This window comes from Asparagus officinalis, chromosome 7 (assembly GCF_001876935.1).
Source record: "Asparagus officinalis chromosome 7, Aspof.V1, whole genome shotgun sequence".
Lineage (NCBI taxonomy): Eukaryota > Viridiplantae > Streptophyta > Magnoliopsida > Asparagales > Asparagaceae > Asparagus > Asparagus officinalis.
In genome coordinates this window covers 87,868,206-87,884,161 of record NC_033800.1, presented here as the reverse complement: position 1 = coordinate 87,884,161, position 15,956 = coordinate 87,868,206, and the positions used below count along the sequence as shown (strand labels likewise).

General features: G+C 36.9%; 1 protein-coding gene across 2 annotated transcripts; it reads left to right on the top strand.

The window, feature by feature from the left end:
* Nucleotides 1,225-14,938, top strand: LOC109848795 (serine/arginine-rich splicing factor SR45a). 2 transcript variants are annotated; one of them, XM_020418466.1, is made up of 7 exons: nt 1,225-1,319; nt 1,416-1,435; nt 9,016-9,440; nt 13,096-13,198; nt 13,269-13,418; nt 13,964-14,030; nt 14,374-14,938. In XM_020418466.1, exons 3-7 carry the CDS (start codon nt 9,244-9,246, stop codon nt 14,589-14,591), a joined length of 735 nt encoding a protein of 244 aa, XP_020274055.1. In that variant the 5' UTR covers nt 1,225-1,319; nt 1,416-1,435; nt 9,016-9,243; the 3' UTR covers nt 14,592-14,938. The 2 variants fall into 2 exon arrangements, with proteins under 2 accessions (XP_020274055.1, XP_020274056.1); XM_020418467.1 differs by having other exon boundaries at nt 1,227-1,319; nt 13,099-13,198.

The window sequence follows — 15,956 nt, the reverse complement described above, 5'->3', positions numbered from 1 at the left end:
TATTTTAAATAGTTTGATAGTTTATATTTTTTCAATTTTAGAATTACTATCTAGTTGTTTATTTCTGATCACGACTAGTATAGTTTTTAAATAACTTAATAATCTATGCTTAAGAATTCTAAGTAATATGAACATTAAGAGAGTATAGTTTTTAAATCCAAATAGGATAGTGACTTCAATCCTAGATTTCTAGTTTTATCACTTAATTTACTCCATCTCTTTATCTGCTTCGTCTTTTGGTTTTATTTTTTTTTATTTTTCTCATTTTCTCTCCTCTTTCTTTCATTTTCTCTCCTTGTTGTCAACATTTTTTTTGGAATAATCACGCTCACCTAATCTCTACATTCCCACTCTTTTCTTACACATTTCAAGAACCACTTTAGACTTCTTTAATACACTCATTTCTCTTAGGCCTTGTTTGGATTGAGGGGAATGAAGGTGAAAGGAAGTTAGGGGAACCATTCACCTCCATTCATCTTGTTTGGGAACACTTAGGAGGTGAAGTTAATTCACCCTAGTTCCCTTTGGTTCACCCCCTAATAGTATAAAATTTGTTACCCCTTAAATTGGGGTGTAACTAAAAGGGAAGAGAACTCCCTTCACTTCCCTTCCCTTCCCTTCTCTCAGTTTCCCTTAGGGCTTGTTTGGATTGAGGGGAATGAGGGTGAAGGGAAGTTAGGGGAACTATTCACCTCCATTCATCTTGTTTGGGAACACTTAGAAGGTGAAGTTAATTCACCTCCATTCACCTTGGTTCACCCCCTAATAGTATAAAAATTGTTACCCCCCAAATTGGGGTGTAACCAAGGGGAAGAGAATTCTCTTCCCTTTCCTTCACTCAGTTTCCCTTAACTTCCCTTCACCCCCTATGAATCCAAACAGGCCCTTAGGTTCGCCATTTGCATGCCCCACACATCAGTCATGCACTTAAACGCTATTTTAGAACACATCATCGAGACTAGTTAATGACTCTTAACCAGCGGGGGCACTTGTTAACAAAACCTATTAATTTTTTTTTTCCTGATAAAGTATTAAAAATTTCTTACGTGCTCGTTTTTCGAAGTTATATATTCGTTATATTATTTCCTCCATATTTACACACATGCCCAAAAATGTAGCGAGCCTCGTTCGAATGGCAAAACTCAATCCATCCAATGTATCGGGTCCGTGAGCTGCGTTCTACCACCCGACCCGACTCAGATGCACCGAACGCTATTTGACATGTCCAATCCCCCAACTCCTCCTGTCGCAAATCCAAAATCGAAAACCCTAGCCCCCGTCAGTTTCCCTTTTAATCGCTTCGATCCCCGTAGAAAATGGTATTTTATCTTCTTCGATTTCCCTCTCCCTCCCCAATTTTATCTCTTTTACAAGCCCTAAACCTAACGCATCTTTTGATATCGTCTTTCTCGCAGGCTGATTCTCCGCGGAGGAGGTAAACCCTAATCTCCTTTCGCTTCTCATCCTCTAGGTTTCCGTTCTGCTCGTCTGGTGTGCTGATTTTTTTTTTATTTCTTAGAATTTTTGGGTTTATGTACTTAGAATATTGGTAGCATGCCGTAATTTTTGAAGATCCATCAATTTACTCCCTTTTATTTGTTTATGTGATTAAATGAAGGTTGCATTGCGCTGTTGTAAGGTATTTGATTGCTTCATGAGAGTTTTGTATGATTTGGGTTGGAGTAATGAAGATTTGGTGTCCTATGTTAGCAATTTTAGGGTTTACGCTGTTAAAATGTTATTTTTTTTCAGATCTTTTTGTATTCTTAGGTACTGCTTTTAATTTGGAATCTGTCGATGAATATGTCTGTTACTTGATAGATATAGAGGGAACTCACTTATTTTAGTTATATAAGTGTGTTTTCCCTTATATAAGATCGAAGAGCTCAATTTTAATTTTTACTCATTTCCCCTTATAAATAGGAAAATGATAAGTTGGGGATTTTGCCAATTTTTTTTAGCCTTATAAAGAGATTTTCTTACTGCTGCAGCCTGCACAAAAGATTGTTTTGCCCTCTTACAAAGGAGGTTTACTTATCGTGTGACAAAGGATTATTTTTCCCTCTTACAAAGGGGATTTAAAGGGTGTTTGCGAGTTAAAAAAAAGAAATTATAACCTGTCATAGCTTTTGGTGATTTTGGCTTTCATGATCATGTTAAACATGCACAGAACTTGTATGAGTATAAAACCCAGCTGGTTGGTCAAATTTTAGCTCATTTAGATGAGCTTATAAGCTAGTTTTCAAAAGTTGGAAAACACCAACCTTTTAATGAGGCTTAAAAGATAAGCATATTTGAATTGTCACTAAACATGTAGATATAGAGAAACTAGGGAAACCTTCTTTGACAAAAAATAAGCTCCTCGAAACATCCTTTTACTTATAAGGAGGTTCACTTATAAGGTTCCACGACATACGGTTTGCCAAACATAGTCATAATCTTGGGATCACTTTGGATCATGTGAATAGTGGATTTCTTCATGAACATGTCAGGGTACAAGAGAATTCAATACAAAGGAAATTGATTAGGAAAGAAGGAAGAATAGAGTGAAAAACATGTAAAGAAAAGAAGAAATTGCAAAGGAATGCAAAATCAAGTGGAGGGCACATTTAACATGCTCTTTTCTTGGTAAATGTTGGTTAAAAAGATGAAATTAATGGTTCTATGAAGGAAATGAAGAATGGAAAGGAAAAAGAGGGAGTGAAATTATTAACTAATCATGGTAATTAGACTAGGAGTTGACCTCCTTCATAAGGATCAAGCAGTTTTTCGGGAAAAATCATCATTTGATATATGTCAAAATCAACACTGATCTAGACATTTGTTTCCGAGTTGTCTAGCAAAACAATACAAGATATATAAGCGATAATAGTTTGTATTAACATGTAAATATCAATGCCGTATTCACCGACTTGAAGTGGACTTTGTTCATCTCTCATCATTTTCACCAAGCACTAACATTGTACTAACATGCGAGCATTAAACTTGAAAATATTATCATATTCTGATGCATAGCATGTAATTGCGTGTTATTGAACTAGTATTTTCCCCTTATAAAGAGATACACATATAAGCACCACTAAGGGAATGATGAACTTTATTGCAACCTTGGTCAAGTAGCTTATAAGGTGCATAATAAAGCTGGATGGTTGACATCATTTTGAAGAATATGCTCATACTTGTCAATGATATTGAAGAAAACACATAGTTGTCTGCATAGACAAGAAATATGTGCTATGAACTATGTTACGTGGGTACTTCTAATCTGAAGTCGTACCCGTACACGTATTCGTACCTAAACCCCTTGGACACTCCTTGCATATATGCATACATTTATGTGGGCATATATTCAATTGTTCAATACATGTTGCTTAAAACACTTGTCATACATTTATTGGACATATATCTTACACTTCACATCCACTTCTTGAAACTTGTTGGGCATAGTTTAGGTCCCAAATTGTTATTTTGAAGGGTCGTTTGGATGTCTAGTTTAGAAACTAGTGATTTTCCAATATATAAAGCTCATAATAAAAGAAGCATAAAAATGTTATAGTAATTTAATTCTCATCATTGTTCTCATATAAATTATTAATTCCAATATATAATACATGTGTACATAAATATTTATATTGTTGTGTCCTTGTACCTTGCTTTCTACATATTTGCCATGTCCCGTACCCGAACCTGTACCCATATCCATATCCATGCAACATAGGTTGCCAATTAGTTCAAGAATTACCTTGTTTCTTGTAGTTATAGAGGTTCACAAGGTAAGTGGTGTTAGGTTTTGAAATAGAGTGCAAATGATCTTCTTTGGAGTATGTGGTTGTCCTGCCCCATGATCCGATTGGATAGTATGTGCGTCAAGGCTTGTAGGCTAAGCAAAATGAATGAGAGCTTGCAAGCCAAACATCTTACAAAGCAAGCAATTTGCACTTATGTTGACACCTAACCGTTGCCCCTCATCTCCTTTTTTCAATGATCACTCTTGTTGACATCTAATGTATTTGAGCCTTCATGTTATTGTTTAACTATTTGACCCTGGGGGAGTGACAAGTTGTGCTTTAAAGTTGGATATGTAGAATACAGAATAGTCCTACCTCCATCCTTCTGTGATATTAGTGTGTATTTCTATATGTCTATGTTTAGAAAACAAATCTAATCCATCTCACATCTTGGATTATGAGCCGATCAAACCCGATAAACATCAAGCTGCTCAAACACGATGAAAATATGACATATATGGAGCAATCAATTTACTTTTCAGATCTTTCAGTTCTTCCTACGTGATCTCATAAATTCTCATTAGCAAAGGTCGCACTGAAATACCATCCTTATGAAGAGCAACCTGTGAACAAGAAGAAGAAAGGAAAGATGTCCCCATCTTTTTGAATGAAAATGTATGTAAACTTTGAGGTCAAAGTTAAGAGGGTGAGAATGTAATAACCTCACTGAATGAAAGTTGAAGATTAAAACATATGGAATGTGGACTACGAAATGAGCTGGCTTTTTATTTTTAAGATGTTTGGTTTTTGATAATTTTTTTGGGGATCCAAAGGGTAATATTTTTAAATATCAAAATGGTATTAAATAATGATGCACATGACTTGCACTATGAAGTAGTATAAAAAATATATTAATTGATGGAGTGGAATAATATGGTTGAAGAATAATACATGTTAATGTGTAAATAAGAATGACTATGCAGATGTTCGAGATTACTAGACAAATTTAATGAAAAAGTAATGAATCCAAAATTCTGTAAATTGCCAATTGATTTCAGATTTGTTAGAGATGTATGGATTTGTGATATATGGCTTGGCAAGGGTGATCACGAGATAAACTTGCATAAATCAGATATGGTTGAGAAAGAGGTGGGGTGGGGGGTCAAATGATTAAATGACAAGATGAATGCTCAAATGAGTTAGGTGTCCACATGAGCCTTTGTTGAAAAAAGAGATGAAACATTACAATTAGGTGTCAATATGAGTATAAATTGCTTGGTTTATAAGATATTTGGTTTGCAAGCCTCAATTTCATTTTTCTTAGTTTGCGAGCCTTGATGCCTACACTATCCAATTGGACCTTGCAGGTGTGTCTGGTGGTTTTTAAATAGCACTTATTGTGAATGCCACTACTATAAGTGGGATCTATTGGAGTGAAAATGTGGAACTTCTGCTTTTTTTGGTGTAAGGTCACATTACAAGTGTTACTATCTTTGAATTTATATGCAACTACAGCATGGTTTTCGGATTGTGAGGGCATTTCCTTAGATTTTTTCGAAGTGTGAGAGCATTTCCTTAGATTTTTCAAAGTGTGAGGGCATTTTGTTAGTATTTTTCCAAGTGAGGGTATTTTTGGCATTCTAAAAATGTGGCTCACATAAAGCAAAAGGGGGTTCTCTTAATATGTAGTATAGATTAAAATCTTCCGACTGCCTTCAAGGTGCCTAGCTGTTATGATATAGCCATCTGTAGTCCTAAATCCATTAACTGCATGCAATTCATCTGCTGGTGGCTACCCTAAGCATCTGCCTTTTTGATTTTCACTACCTAATGAATTTATTGCTTGGTTAGGTGCCTAGATACCTAAAGGAAAATTACATAGGAGAATCTAGGCCAGGTCTAATTTTCCTTTAACTAGGCCAAAGTTAGTCCAAGTAGGGATTGGTCCATAAGAAAACTGCTTCAAAGGTTAGAATTTGAACAAAATAAAACTAGTTCAACCTTGGCCCAATTGTTACCGAACTAAAAACTAGCTTTTGGGCCAAGGTTGCATCCATTGGTACTAGTTTTCTGGAGTTGCCAAACACACCCTTAGCTTGTGAGCGAATGTTGACTACTGTAATGTAAGATCAATGCGGGGTCAGTTAGGTGTAAAGATGATGTCATAAACATGAACTGAACACAATGTATTTGATTTTGTAATGATTGAGAGTATCATGTAATGAATATGTCATTCTCCCTCCTAAGCTATCCTGTTGATTTTAATTTGCAATTTCATATGTGCAGACTTGAACTTTTTGCTAGACCTTTCCCTGCTGGTGCTACTGGGTTATGACCTACACTGTCAAATGATCCCCTTGGGATCCAGAAGATATCTGGATTAGATTATGTACATGAATTATGCAAGCTTTATGTAAATATGAAATATTCTGTAAGAAAGCTCTCTTCAACAATAATTATTTTAGAAATAAAAACATAGACATACAAGGAAAGTATGAAACTGAAGTGGTCAGAGCTAACTTGTTGTTGAACATTAAATGCATCGTTTTCTACACCGAGAAGTACATGTGGTTCAGTTTTTATATTTTTTTCTATCTTTATAGTTCAACCTAAAACAGTTGTATGGACGTCTCTTCAGTCTCATTCTCATTCTTGTGTATATTTTAACAGGCTAGTTTTCTACTTAAGTGCCTTGCGTCTGTCAGTTCCTCATTTCAGTCTCCTATAAATTTTGCAATTGACAGAATCATGTGAACTCTACGAAAGGTGAGACACATACCAACACCATTGGAAGCCTAACCGGTGTTAGATGAACAGGACTTGTGTGTCAAAATCTCTGGCGTCCTGTGGTACCCGTCAAAAGTATGATATAGGTACATAGGTGTATTCCGTAGTCATGCATGCAAACATGTGCGCAACCATGTATGTATTGACTATCTGCTAGGGCAATTGATTAGGAGTGTGACAAAATAAGCTTTGAAGTTTACTTGATGCTCTATATATTATTGTCTTTCATATAAAAACTGCTATAAAATTTGCAATTTACAGAATCATGCGAACTTTGAAACACAAACCAACACCACTGGAAGCCCACCGGTGTTACATTAACACATGATTTTTTCAAAATCTCTAGGCGTCCTGTGGGTACCTATCAAAAGTATGATATAGGCACATAGGTGTATTCTGTACTCATGCATGCAAACATGTGCACAACCATATATGTATTGACCATCTGCTAGAGCAATTGATTAGGAGCGTGACAAACTAAGCTTTGAAGTTTACTTGGTACTCTAGATATTATTGTCTTCCATATAAAAGCTCCAAGATACTAGCCACCTGTGACATATAGGTAGTCTTTTATTTTTAGTGTCATTTGGGTGTTTGAGAAGTTCCCTAAGTGTGCTTGAGTGTCCAACATGTTGAATACTTGAAAAGAATCAGCATTAGATAGAACATACTTGCTGCCCTCAGATTCACGATCGACATACACTCATGTTGTACATGAAAGCATCCTGTGATTTTGAACTGCTGTTAACTCAATACTAGAAATTCTTGTTGACTTGCCATTAGTTACTTATAACGATGCAGAATTTTCGCTTAACAGTTCACATTCAAACTGCAAGTCTATGCATGACTGGTATTATTACACCAGTTAAACTTTTCAACCTTTGTTGTCCACATTAGCATGCCGCAGATGACCAGACACATAAAAGTTATGCATTATGTTGCTTAGTGTAGTGTGTTTTATCCACTTTGTTATCCTAGTTCTCTGGATTTTTTGTGCCATACTTAGGAAACTTGGACAGGTGGTAAGTTCAGTGGGTTTTTACTATTTCCTTTTGACACTGCGATTCTCATGGATCAACTTTGTTTCTTGGGGATAATCAGCCTTTTAATTCTGTAGACGCTTTAATGTAACACCTGTATATATATTAAGATCGAATATTAGTAATTTCTAATTGATATGTAATTGCTATGTAACTCTGATTGGTGCAGCATATAAACCTGTAGCTCTTGTTATGTATGATGCCAGATTAATGTCAGGGCTTTCTTGTAAGACAAACTCTTATATACCTTCAGCATGCAGCAGCTACCCTTGCCTACAATTTGCTTAGGTATTCTATGTTTGCCTTGTTGGAAAGGTGGGCCACCTTGCCCATTTCTGTGGTTTCTCTTTCTAGAAATGTCAATTTAGGAACCTCTTAGTTGGTGCTCATCCCTACTTCCAATGCCAGACTAATATTTGCTCTAGAATAATGGTTACAATTCATCTCATCAGGCCATTCAATAGAGAGAATACATTAGTTATAAGAGGGTGAAGTTGAAGAAAGTGAAATTGATAAACTAAGGTGAGTGATTTCTGACGATTTCCTCTCGTCTAAGAATATGTAAAGAGCCAATGAGCCATAGAAGAAAGTGAAAGGAGCTTAAAAAATTTTGATTATGGCAATTTGTATGTGTAAATTCTTATTCTTGTGAGTGCAGTTTAATCATCTTATTCTCTTTGCGGTATTTCTTCTTGAGTCCATATGTTCAATAGACCTGCATGTAAAATGAGTATATAGCAATTGATTTTATTCTCAGATGGTGCTCCTATTCAATTCATTTTATAGCCTCTTTGAGCAAAATTTTGGTCTATACCTTGTTTAGTCTTAGAAGTGTTTGTCACAGTACTTTTCTTGAGTAGTTACTTTTCATGTTCGGTGTCGTTGCTGTGAGGGTTCCAGTTTGATCGTTTGAAGTTAGTCCTCATTTACATTTAACTATACATACTTCTATTTTGACCCTCCACATTGCCTTACTGATTTTCTTTTCAAGCCTTTGTGGTTCATCTGACATTATCAGTTCTTATTTGGGTCCCTCTTTCTGTCCCTCATGAAACTCCAAATTGATTATTATGTTAATTGCTTTTTATTTAAGACTGAGAGTATTCATGTGTGCATACTTATTTGTTTTAATTTTCCCAATTAAAAATTATTGCCTGTGTCCACCTCAAAGTGGCCTCCGCTGGAGGTAAGAGGGAGGGAGAAATGGCAAACATACTTTCTTCTTTAATGCATTTATTCTTATTCAGAAATGGTGAAATTCTAACAGACATATAAGTGTAACTGATGTTATTACCTGATGAAGTGCAGCTCATTCTAAACTTAATCATGTAACCCAGTTTGATACTTGTTATTCCCTAATGAATGATGCACTCCAGATTAAATGTGAAGTGTATTTATCAGTTTAACTTGCTTTGTGATTTCACCATATGTGTCATTAGTTAACCTGGTATTATTTTCAGGCACTCAAGGTCGAGATCCTCTTCAATGCCTAGAGCTCGGAGCCAATCCCACTCAAGGTCTCTGTCTCCTGCCCCCAGGATGCACCCTCGAGGACATTCTCAGTCCAGGTCTCCATCTCCCCACCCCAGGTCTCCAGTTAGGGGCCGGTCCCTTTCGAGGTCTCCATCTCCTCGCCAAAGGTCACAGCCANGTCGAGGTCTCCCTCTCCCCAGCCGGGGCGAAGATCAATGTCGAGGTCACCATCTCCTCATCCAAAGACACAATCTCGTGGCCGGTCCCAATCTCGATCTCCTCCCCGCCATAGGGCGCTTTCAAGGTCTCCCCATCCTGGGCCCAGATCCCGAGGACGGTCCCACTCCAGGTCTCCATCTCCGAGACGTAGATCCTTTTCAAGGTCAAGGTCACGGTCTCGAAGTCGAAGCAGGTAATTGCCTGTTCTTACTTGAAATTTTGTTAGGGTTTTTTCAATATTAGTCCCCAAATCTTGATATTTTGGCATTAGGCCACCAAATTTCTAAATTTTTAGAAATTAGCCCCCCAAAATTGTCATATTTTGAAACTAGTCCCCAATTCTTTTAGGTTGCGTTTGGATTCAAGGATTTTATTTGAAATTCTAGAATTTCAAATTTGGAATTCAATTCCAATTCTTTTGTTTGGAAATGACTAAAATTTCAAATCCAATTTTTTTTTTCAATTCCAAATTCTCTATTTGGGAAGGTTTAGAATTTCAATTCTTAGATTTGAATTTGATTACCTAGTTTGTTTCAACTCATATTTCAATATGCTTCTCTTGATTCACATTGTCGAAGCTCCTCTTTATCAAGATAAAGATAGGAGGCAATGAATTAATACGATGAAGGAAAAGGACTTGTCATTAAATAATAAGCTTTTATTCACTTTCTCATATATTATCCAAAAGACTTACATTTATGAGATCATTTCAAAAAGTAAAAAATCCCAAAAAACTTGTACTCATGGATTTTAAACTCCACGAAAATACAAATGCCAACATTTGATATCACAATCCATTATTGTCTATATACAAAATATCTATTTCCAACTTACACAAAAATTAAAGTACCGATTTTGGAAGGTCAAAAATTGGATGCTTCTCTTAAAGTACTCTTGCGTCAACTCTCTTCTTCTCTTGGATCTATCTCTTGAATTGATTTCTCCATTACACATCAACTTTCGGTTCCTCTGTATTTGATAGCGTCCTCCAAAGCTCACTTCCTCATCAAAACACTTGCAATAGCTCTTGAGAACACTCGTGTAGCTTGATCCTCATCATGAGCAAAATTGGTGGTTGTTGAAGACTTTGAGCTACTAGTCTATGTAAGGATAGGGTTAGTACTTCAACATTCTCACACTGATATCAATCTGTGTAAATCATCAAACAATGTAGGAAAAGATGAGAATTAGTTAGTGACCATTGTGCGAAATATCAATTTATGGAAACTATAAGACAAATAGAGAAATATCTTTCTATTATAATAGACTTGCGTTAGTATATGTTTGAACTGAAATAACTAAATAATGAAGGAAAAAAGAGAGCAAGAGAATGTTCATGATAACATTGAGTGAAGTATCAATCTATGGCAAGTTGGCAACTACATGAATAGGGTAAATTAAAAAAGAAAGTTAGAAAAACACTACTTAGGTTATAGCAGCAGGGACCTCAATGGGACCTCAGAATGAACAGGAAGAACAACAATGCTGGAAACCCTAAGAAAAACTACAAAATTAGCAGACCTGAGTTGATTGAGATGTCCAGATTGAGTTTTGTATTTCATCACCTAATGGGGTGCTATCTTGTGTGGAAACTAGTAAAATGTCTTGAAATATATGAGCAATATTTACCTCGATGATCATATGCAAATCAAAATCTTTAGCGTGTCAAGGCCAATGCTTTCATAGAAACCAGTACTTTGGGAATCATTAAGGTATATAGTCACATAAACATGTAATAGTTCACTAATAGCTCACAAAGTAAACTTCCATAAACAAGTTCAGAGGCTAAAATTAATATGAGCAAAGAAGGGTAATTTTAAAAAAAATCTCCCTGAACTTTCGGGAGTTTTGCACAAGTTCAGAGTCAAATTATTCTAGAGTCAAGAAACTTAGATCTTTGAAGGCCATATTTGTAACCTAACTTGCTAGGTGACATGGTGGTAAATCCATTACTAGATTTTATTGACCAGAAAATCAAAACATAGAAATGGATTAAATAATCTTACGAGATCCATTGGCAGTTGCTGTGCATATACATAAGAAACTGAATTAAATTGATAATCACTAAATTGGTTTCTCACAGTCAGTAACATGCATATGTCATGACTTCAATGTTATGTTATGAATCACCTTTGAGCTTTTTCAACAATCATAGACATGAAGCACTTAAGACAGCCTATATCCTGTCAAAATGTGAGAACATATTAATACTACTTTCAGGAATTTGGAGACTTCTCAGGATATTTTTTCTGATTAAAAGTTAATATTAGTATATTTCAGCATATTAATACTAGTCCTCCTTTCAAAAATTAACCTTCATGTTTCCCGTATAAATAGTAATGATATACAATAAAGGGAAGTATTGATACTTACAAGCACACCTTCTCTGATATCTTCGACAAACATGTTAAAGCTAGTGTCAGATCTCGAGTGTTTAGCTTTACTTCCAATACTCGAAATAAGCGAAAAAGTCTTAAAAAGCTCCATGAAATTCATAATGAATTTGCACTTAAAAAATCATATTACAAGTTACAAAGAGAAGTAATAAGCAAAAGTAAGAATCACTTGAAGCTCAAAATTAAAGCGAGAGCTACGCCTTTCAGACTTGCATTTCACGGATTGAATATATGGTAGTTATCCAAGCTATGGATTTTTGTGGCATTGAGGTACATCAATTAATTATCGTATATTAGATTAAAGCATTAAACTTAGAGGATGCACTCACATACAAGCCCAATCAAATGGCAAATTGGAGTATACACTCTGATATTTGGTTGTAAGTATAGTATTGCTATCACTATTAGCGGTGAGAACAAGCCAAAATCTCTGAACAAATGGAAATGTATTCGATACTAATTTTTATGAATCATGGTCAAAGATATTCTACAATAAAGAGATTAGTTCAAAAAAAGGCATCATCTTTCACGCATGCAGATAGAGAACAGTTACTTAAAAAATGACCACAGCAACAAGAGCAAGAGGAACTCATACTGATTGAGTCAGAATGAGAGAACTAGATCAGTCACATGATAGGAGATCATAATAACCAATCAAGTTGTCGAAACCTAACCGAAGTTGGCGAAGAGAAGAAGAAAAAGAGAGGTGAAAGCTGGAATCACAGACTCCCAATTTTGGACCTAGGGTTAGGGTTTCAGGGGGGGGGGACCGAGAGGGAGCTCGAGAGAGAAATAAATTGATAGGGGAAGAGGAGAGTTTGAATCCAGGGTTTAGGGTTTCGGTGGAACTGAAGATAAAGGATTGAGAGGAACTCACCATCGTCGATGATCGTCGGAGGAGAGACTAGGGCTTGCGAGTCGTTGATCGGATCTAAGGCTAGGGTTTTGGTTGAAGTGGGGAGAGAGCGTTCGAGAGTGGAAGTGGAGAGAGTGCAATTGCAAGAGGATCGGGGCCGCGAGAGTTAAAATAAGAACGAGTGAAATTGCATGACAGGTTGTAAGCAGGGATTTAGAATGTTAGTGGAATTATGCCAATTCCTGGGTCTTAAATTCTTTTGAATCCAAACAATGAAATTGGCCCAATTCTAGAATTAGAAATGAAATACTGGTTATCAAACAGCCTATTAATTGTTCTGAAATTAGTCCCTTAAATCTTTCAACCACCTGCTAGTTAGCAGTACTAGTTTCAAAATATTTAAAAGATTTGGGAGACTGATTTCAAAGTTTCAAGATTTGGAGGACTAATTTCAAAGCATCAAGATTTGGGTGACTAACTTCAAAACATTTAAAGATTTGGGGGACAAATTTCACAATGAAAGATTTGGGGGACTATTTCAAATAAACCCTTTTTGTTATTATCTTTGTTTTTTTAATGAAATTTTGTCATGGTAGCAGGGTGGATCCGACGAATCCTGGCAATACCCTTTATGTTACAGGTCTTTCCTCAAGAGTCACAGAAAGAGCCCTTGAAGATCACTTTTCTAAAGAGGGAAAGGTTAGCTTGGGATTAATTCATTACTTTGGTGTATTGATGCAGCAGTGCCTAAATGGATTAATTTACTTAGGTCGCTGAGTGCCGTCTGATTGTGGAACCACGCACTCGCATCTCCCGAGGTTTTGCATTTATATCTATGGACACCATTGAAGATGCTGATCGCTGCGTGAAATATCTTAATCACTCGGTTTTGGAGGGTCGGCATATAACTGTGGAGAAGGTACAGTGTTGTAAAGATCATAGAATAAAACCTTTTCCATTTCATTTTGGTTGACTCGAAGGTTTTTGGTTATATTCAGAAGCTATTGCATCAGCTATGTTGGCAGCAATCAAAGATGCTCAGTCCATTCATCCAACTCAACTTAGTCTATACAGCTTGATGAATGGCCAGCCTAATGGTTTTCCATGCATCACATCAACTAAACAATAGCAAATTTGTTCAACTTAACAACCTCAGCATTCACTCAACAACTAATCAACGGACACTAGCAACTCTTCTAATCGGGCATTTATGGTACCTCACCCGACATTCGTTTATTGACAGTTCCTGTCCATGTCATGGTGTTAGTCTTTCGTCTTTACAACTTCACTGCTCTGATCCTTAGTGCTTCCTTCTTTAACCATATTATCTGCGTTTATGTTAAAGTTGTTTAATTAATAAAATTTGTTTTACATGGGATTCCTCTCGAATTTTTGTGCCTTAACCAGTTGCTTAGGTTAATAGGTGCTTTTGAAAGCTAAATTTGTAATTGTTATTTTATTCAGTCAAAGAGGCAACGACCGCGCACTCCTACTCCTGGAAACTACCTTGGCCTGAAAAATACCCGAGATAGTAAGTATACTCAGACACCTTAAACCACCTGTTATTTTTGTTAGTTGTGGATATATCCCTGTACTACCTCCCACTTGCAGATAGACCCCCTGCAGTTCTGTTGGTGTTGCTAGACTCCATGTATTATTGCCCAAGTGTGGATAGACCCCCTGACTGAAGTTTTTTGACTCTTAATAGTCATAAAAGATCTCTCAGGGGGTCTATGTGCACCAATAGAACCGCAGAGGGGTTTCTATCCGCAATTAACCTCTGTTTTGCTTGACCCATTGGTTTGTAGAAGTTTGGGCAGGAAGAATACTTATGCCCTAGTGAGATCCTAAATTATCATCCGTGCCTCTTTTAGGCTATCGTGGTAGGTATCGTGGAGGTGGCTATGGCCGTGAAGAGTATAGTGGTGGGTACCGTAGGTCACCGAGGCGCTCACCTTACCGAGGTAGTCGCGATTATTCTCCTCGGCGATCACCTTATGGAGGCAGATCAAGAAGAGACCGGTCTTACTCTCCATATAGGAGTCCAGAAAGAAGCAGCTATGGCCGTCGGTCCAGTGCTTATGCTAGGTAAGCTGGCTATTCTCAGTTGATCCTCTGATGGGGATATATTGGGTAGATGGTGGACCTTATGATTTTATGTGTTTTAGCTTGATAGTATTATGCGACTGAGTATCAGAAAGGACTAATTCTCAAAACTGATGTGATCCTTTTTACCCTTTCCTTGTTGGGTTAAAGACTGTATGTTTCGGTGATGTTTAGAAAAGTGTGTGAACATCTGGTGAATGTTGGGCCGTATGGTTTAATGCGTTTTAGCTGATAGTGTCATGCTACTTAGCAACTGAATGTGCTAATTCTCAAGCTGTTGTGTTTTAAGACAGTATATGCTTTGGAAATGCCAAATCTGTACTGCTTTGGAAATGCCAAATCTGTACTAAGTCTTCAAATTGCACGTTTCTTGATTATCTATTTTGACATTTTTCCATAAAGCAAATGAGTTCTATTTGTTTTAAGCATAACCTGTAAGTTTAAAAGGCTGCGGTGCACAGGCGAGGATGAGCAGTTCACATGCCTGGTAATTATGTCTTTTTTTTTTCCATGTGGTTTAGGAGCTTGTTACTCTTAAATTCCTGCTTACAAGGTTGAGGTTTATTCATTAGTGGATCATGTATTTTGCGTCGAGTTCTGGTTCCGACTATATGATCACAGTTATATATTTTCATAAACCTGGGATTGAAAGTTCTGGTTAGTGGGTGCGTTCATTCAAGATCTGAGTGTTTATTTCTTTATGCTGAATTATCTATGCTGATTTGCTAGTGTAATAACCGGCCATTGTGACCGCTGCGGACGTGCGCATGTATTATGAACCGTGACTTTGTATAGGCATGTGTACATTGTGTAGGTTGATTGTTCTGGGCTTAAATCTTTTAGAGGTCGAGGGCTGGATGCATGTTAGAAAAGTTGTACTGTGAGCCTTCTTAGTAATTCTCGGTAGAGGATGAGTGGCTTTTGGCCAATTTCTCTTTCAGTTCAGAAAGAAATCCCTGTGAGGAAGAGCACCAGTGTAAAGTGTCATTTACACAGTTTTCGGGAGTTTACTAGGGGAAGGGAAGGGAAGATAAATTAGGGAAGCGGAAGGAAGAAAAGGAGAAGAAAAATGTGATATCTTATTTGGGTGTTGAGCGAGGGGAATTTATGGGAACTTATTTCATAATGTTAGGGAGTAAAGGAAACGGAAAGGAAAATCGTTGATCCATGGTAATGAGAGAGTGACAAACATCTTTTATGATTAGTTATCCTTCCCTTCTCAACACCCCCCATCTGGGGAAACAAAATGGCCCGTCTGCGGCCTTCCATCCAATCCGAACGTGCTGCCATTTTGATTCTTTGAAATCCCTGATGGATTTCGATTTTGTGGTGGGTTTGTTAGGTATGCAAA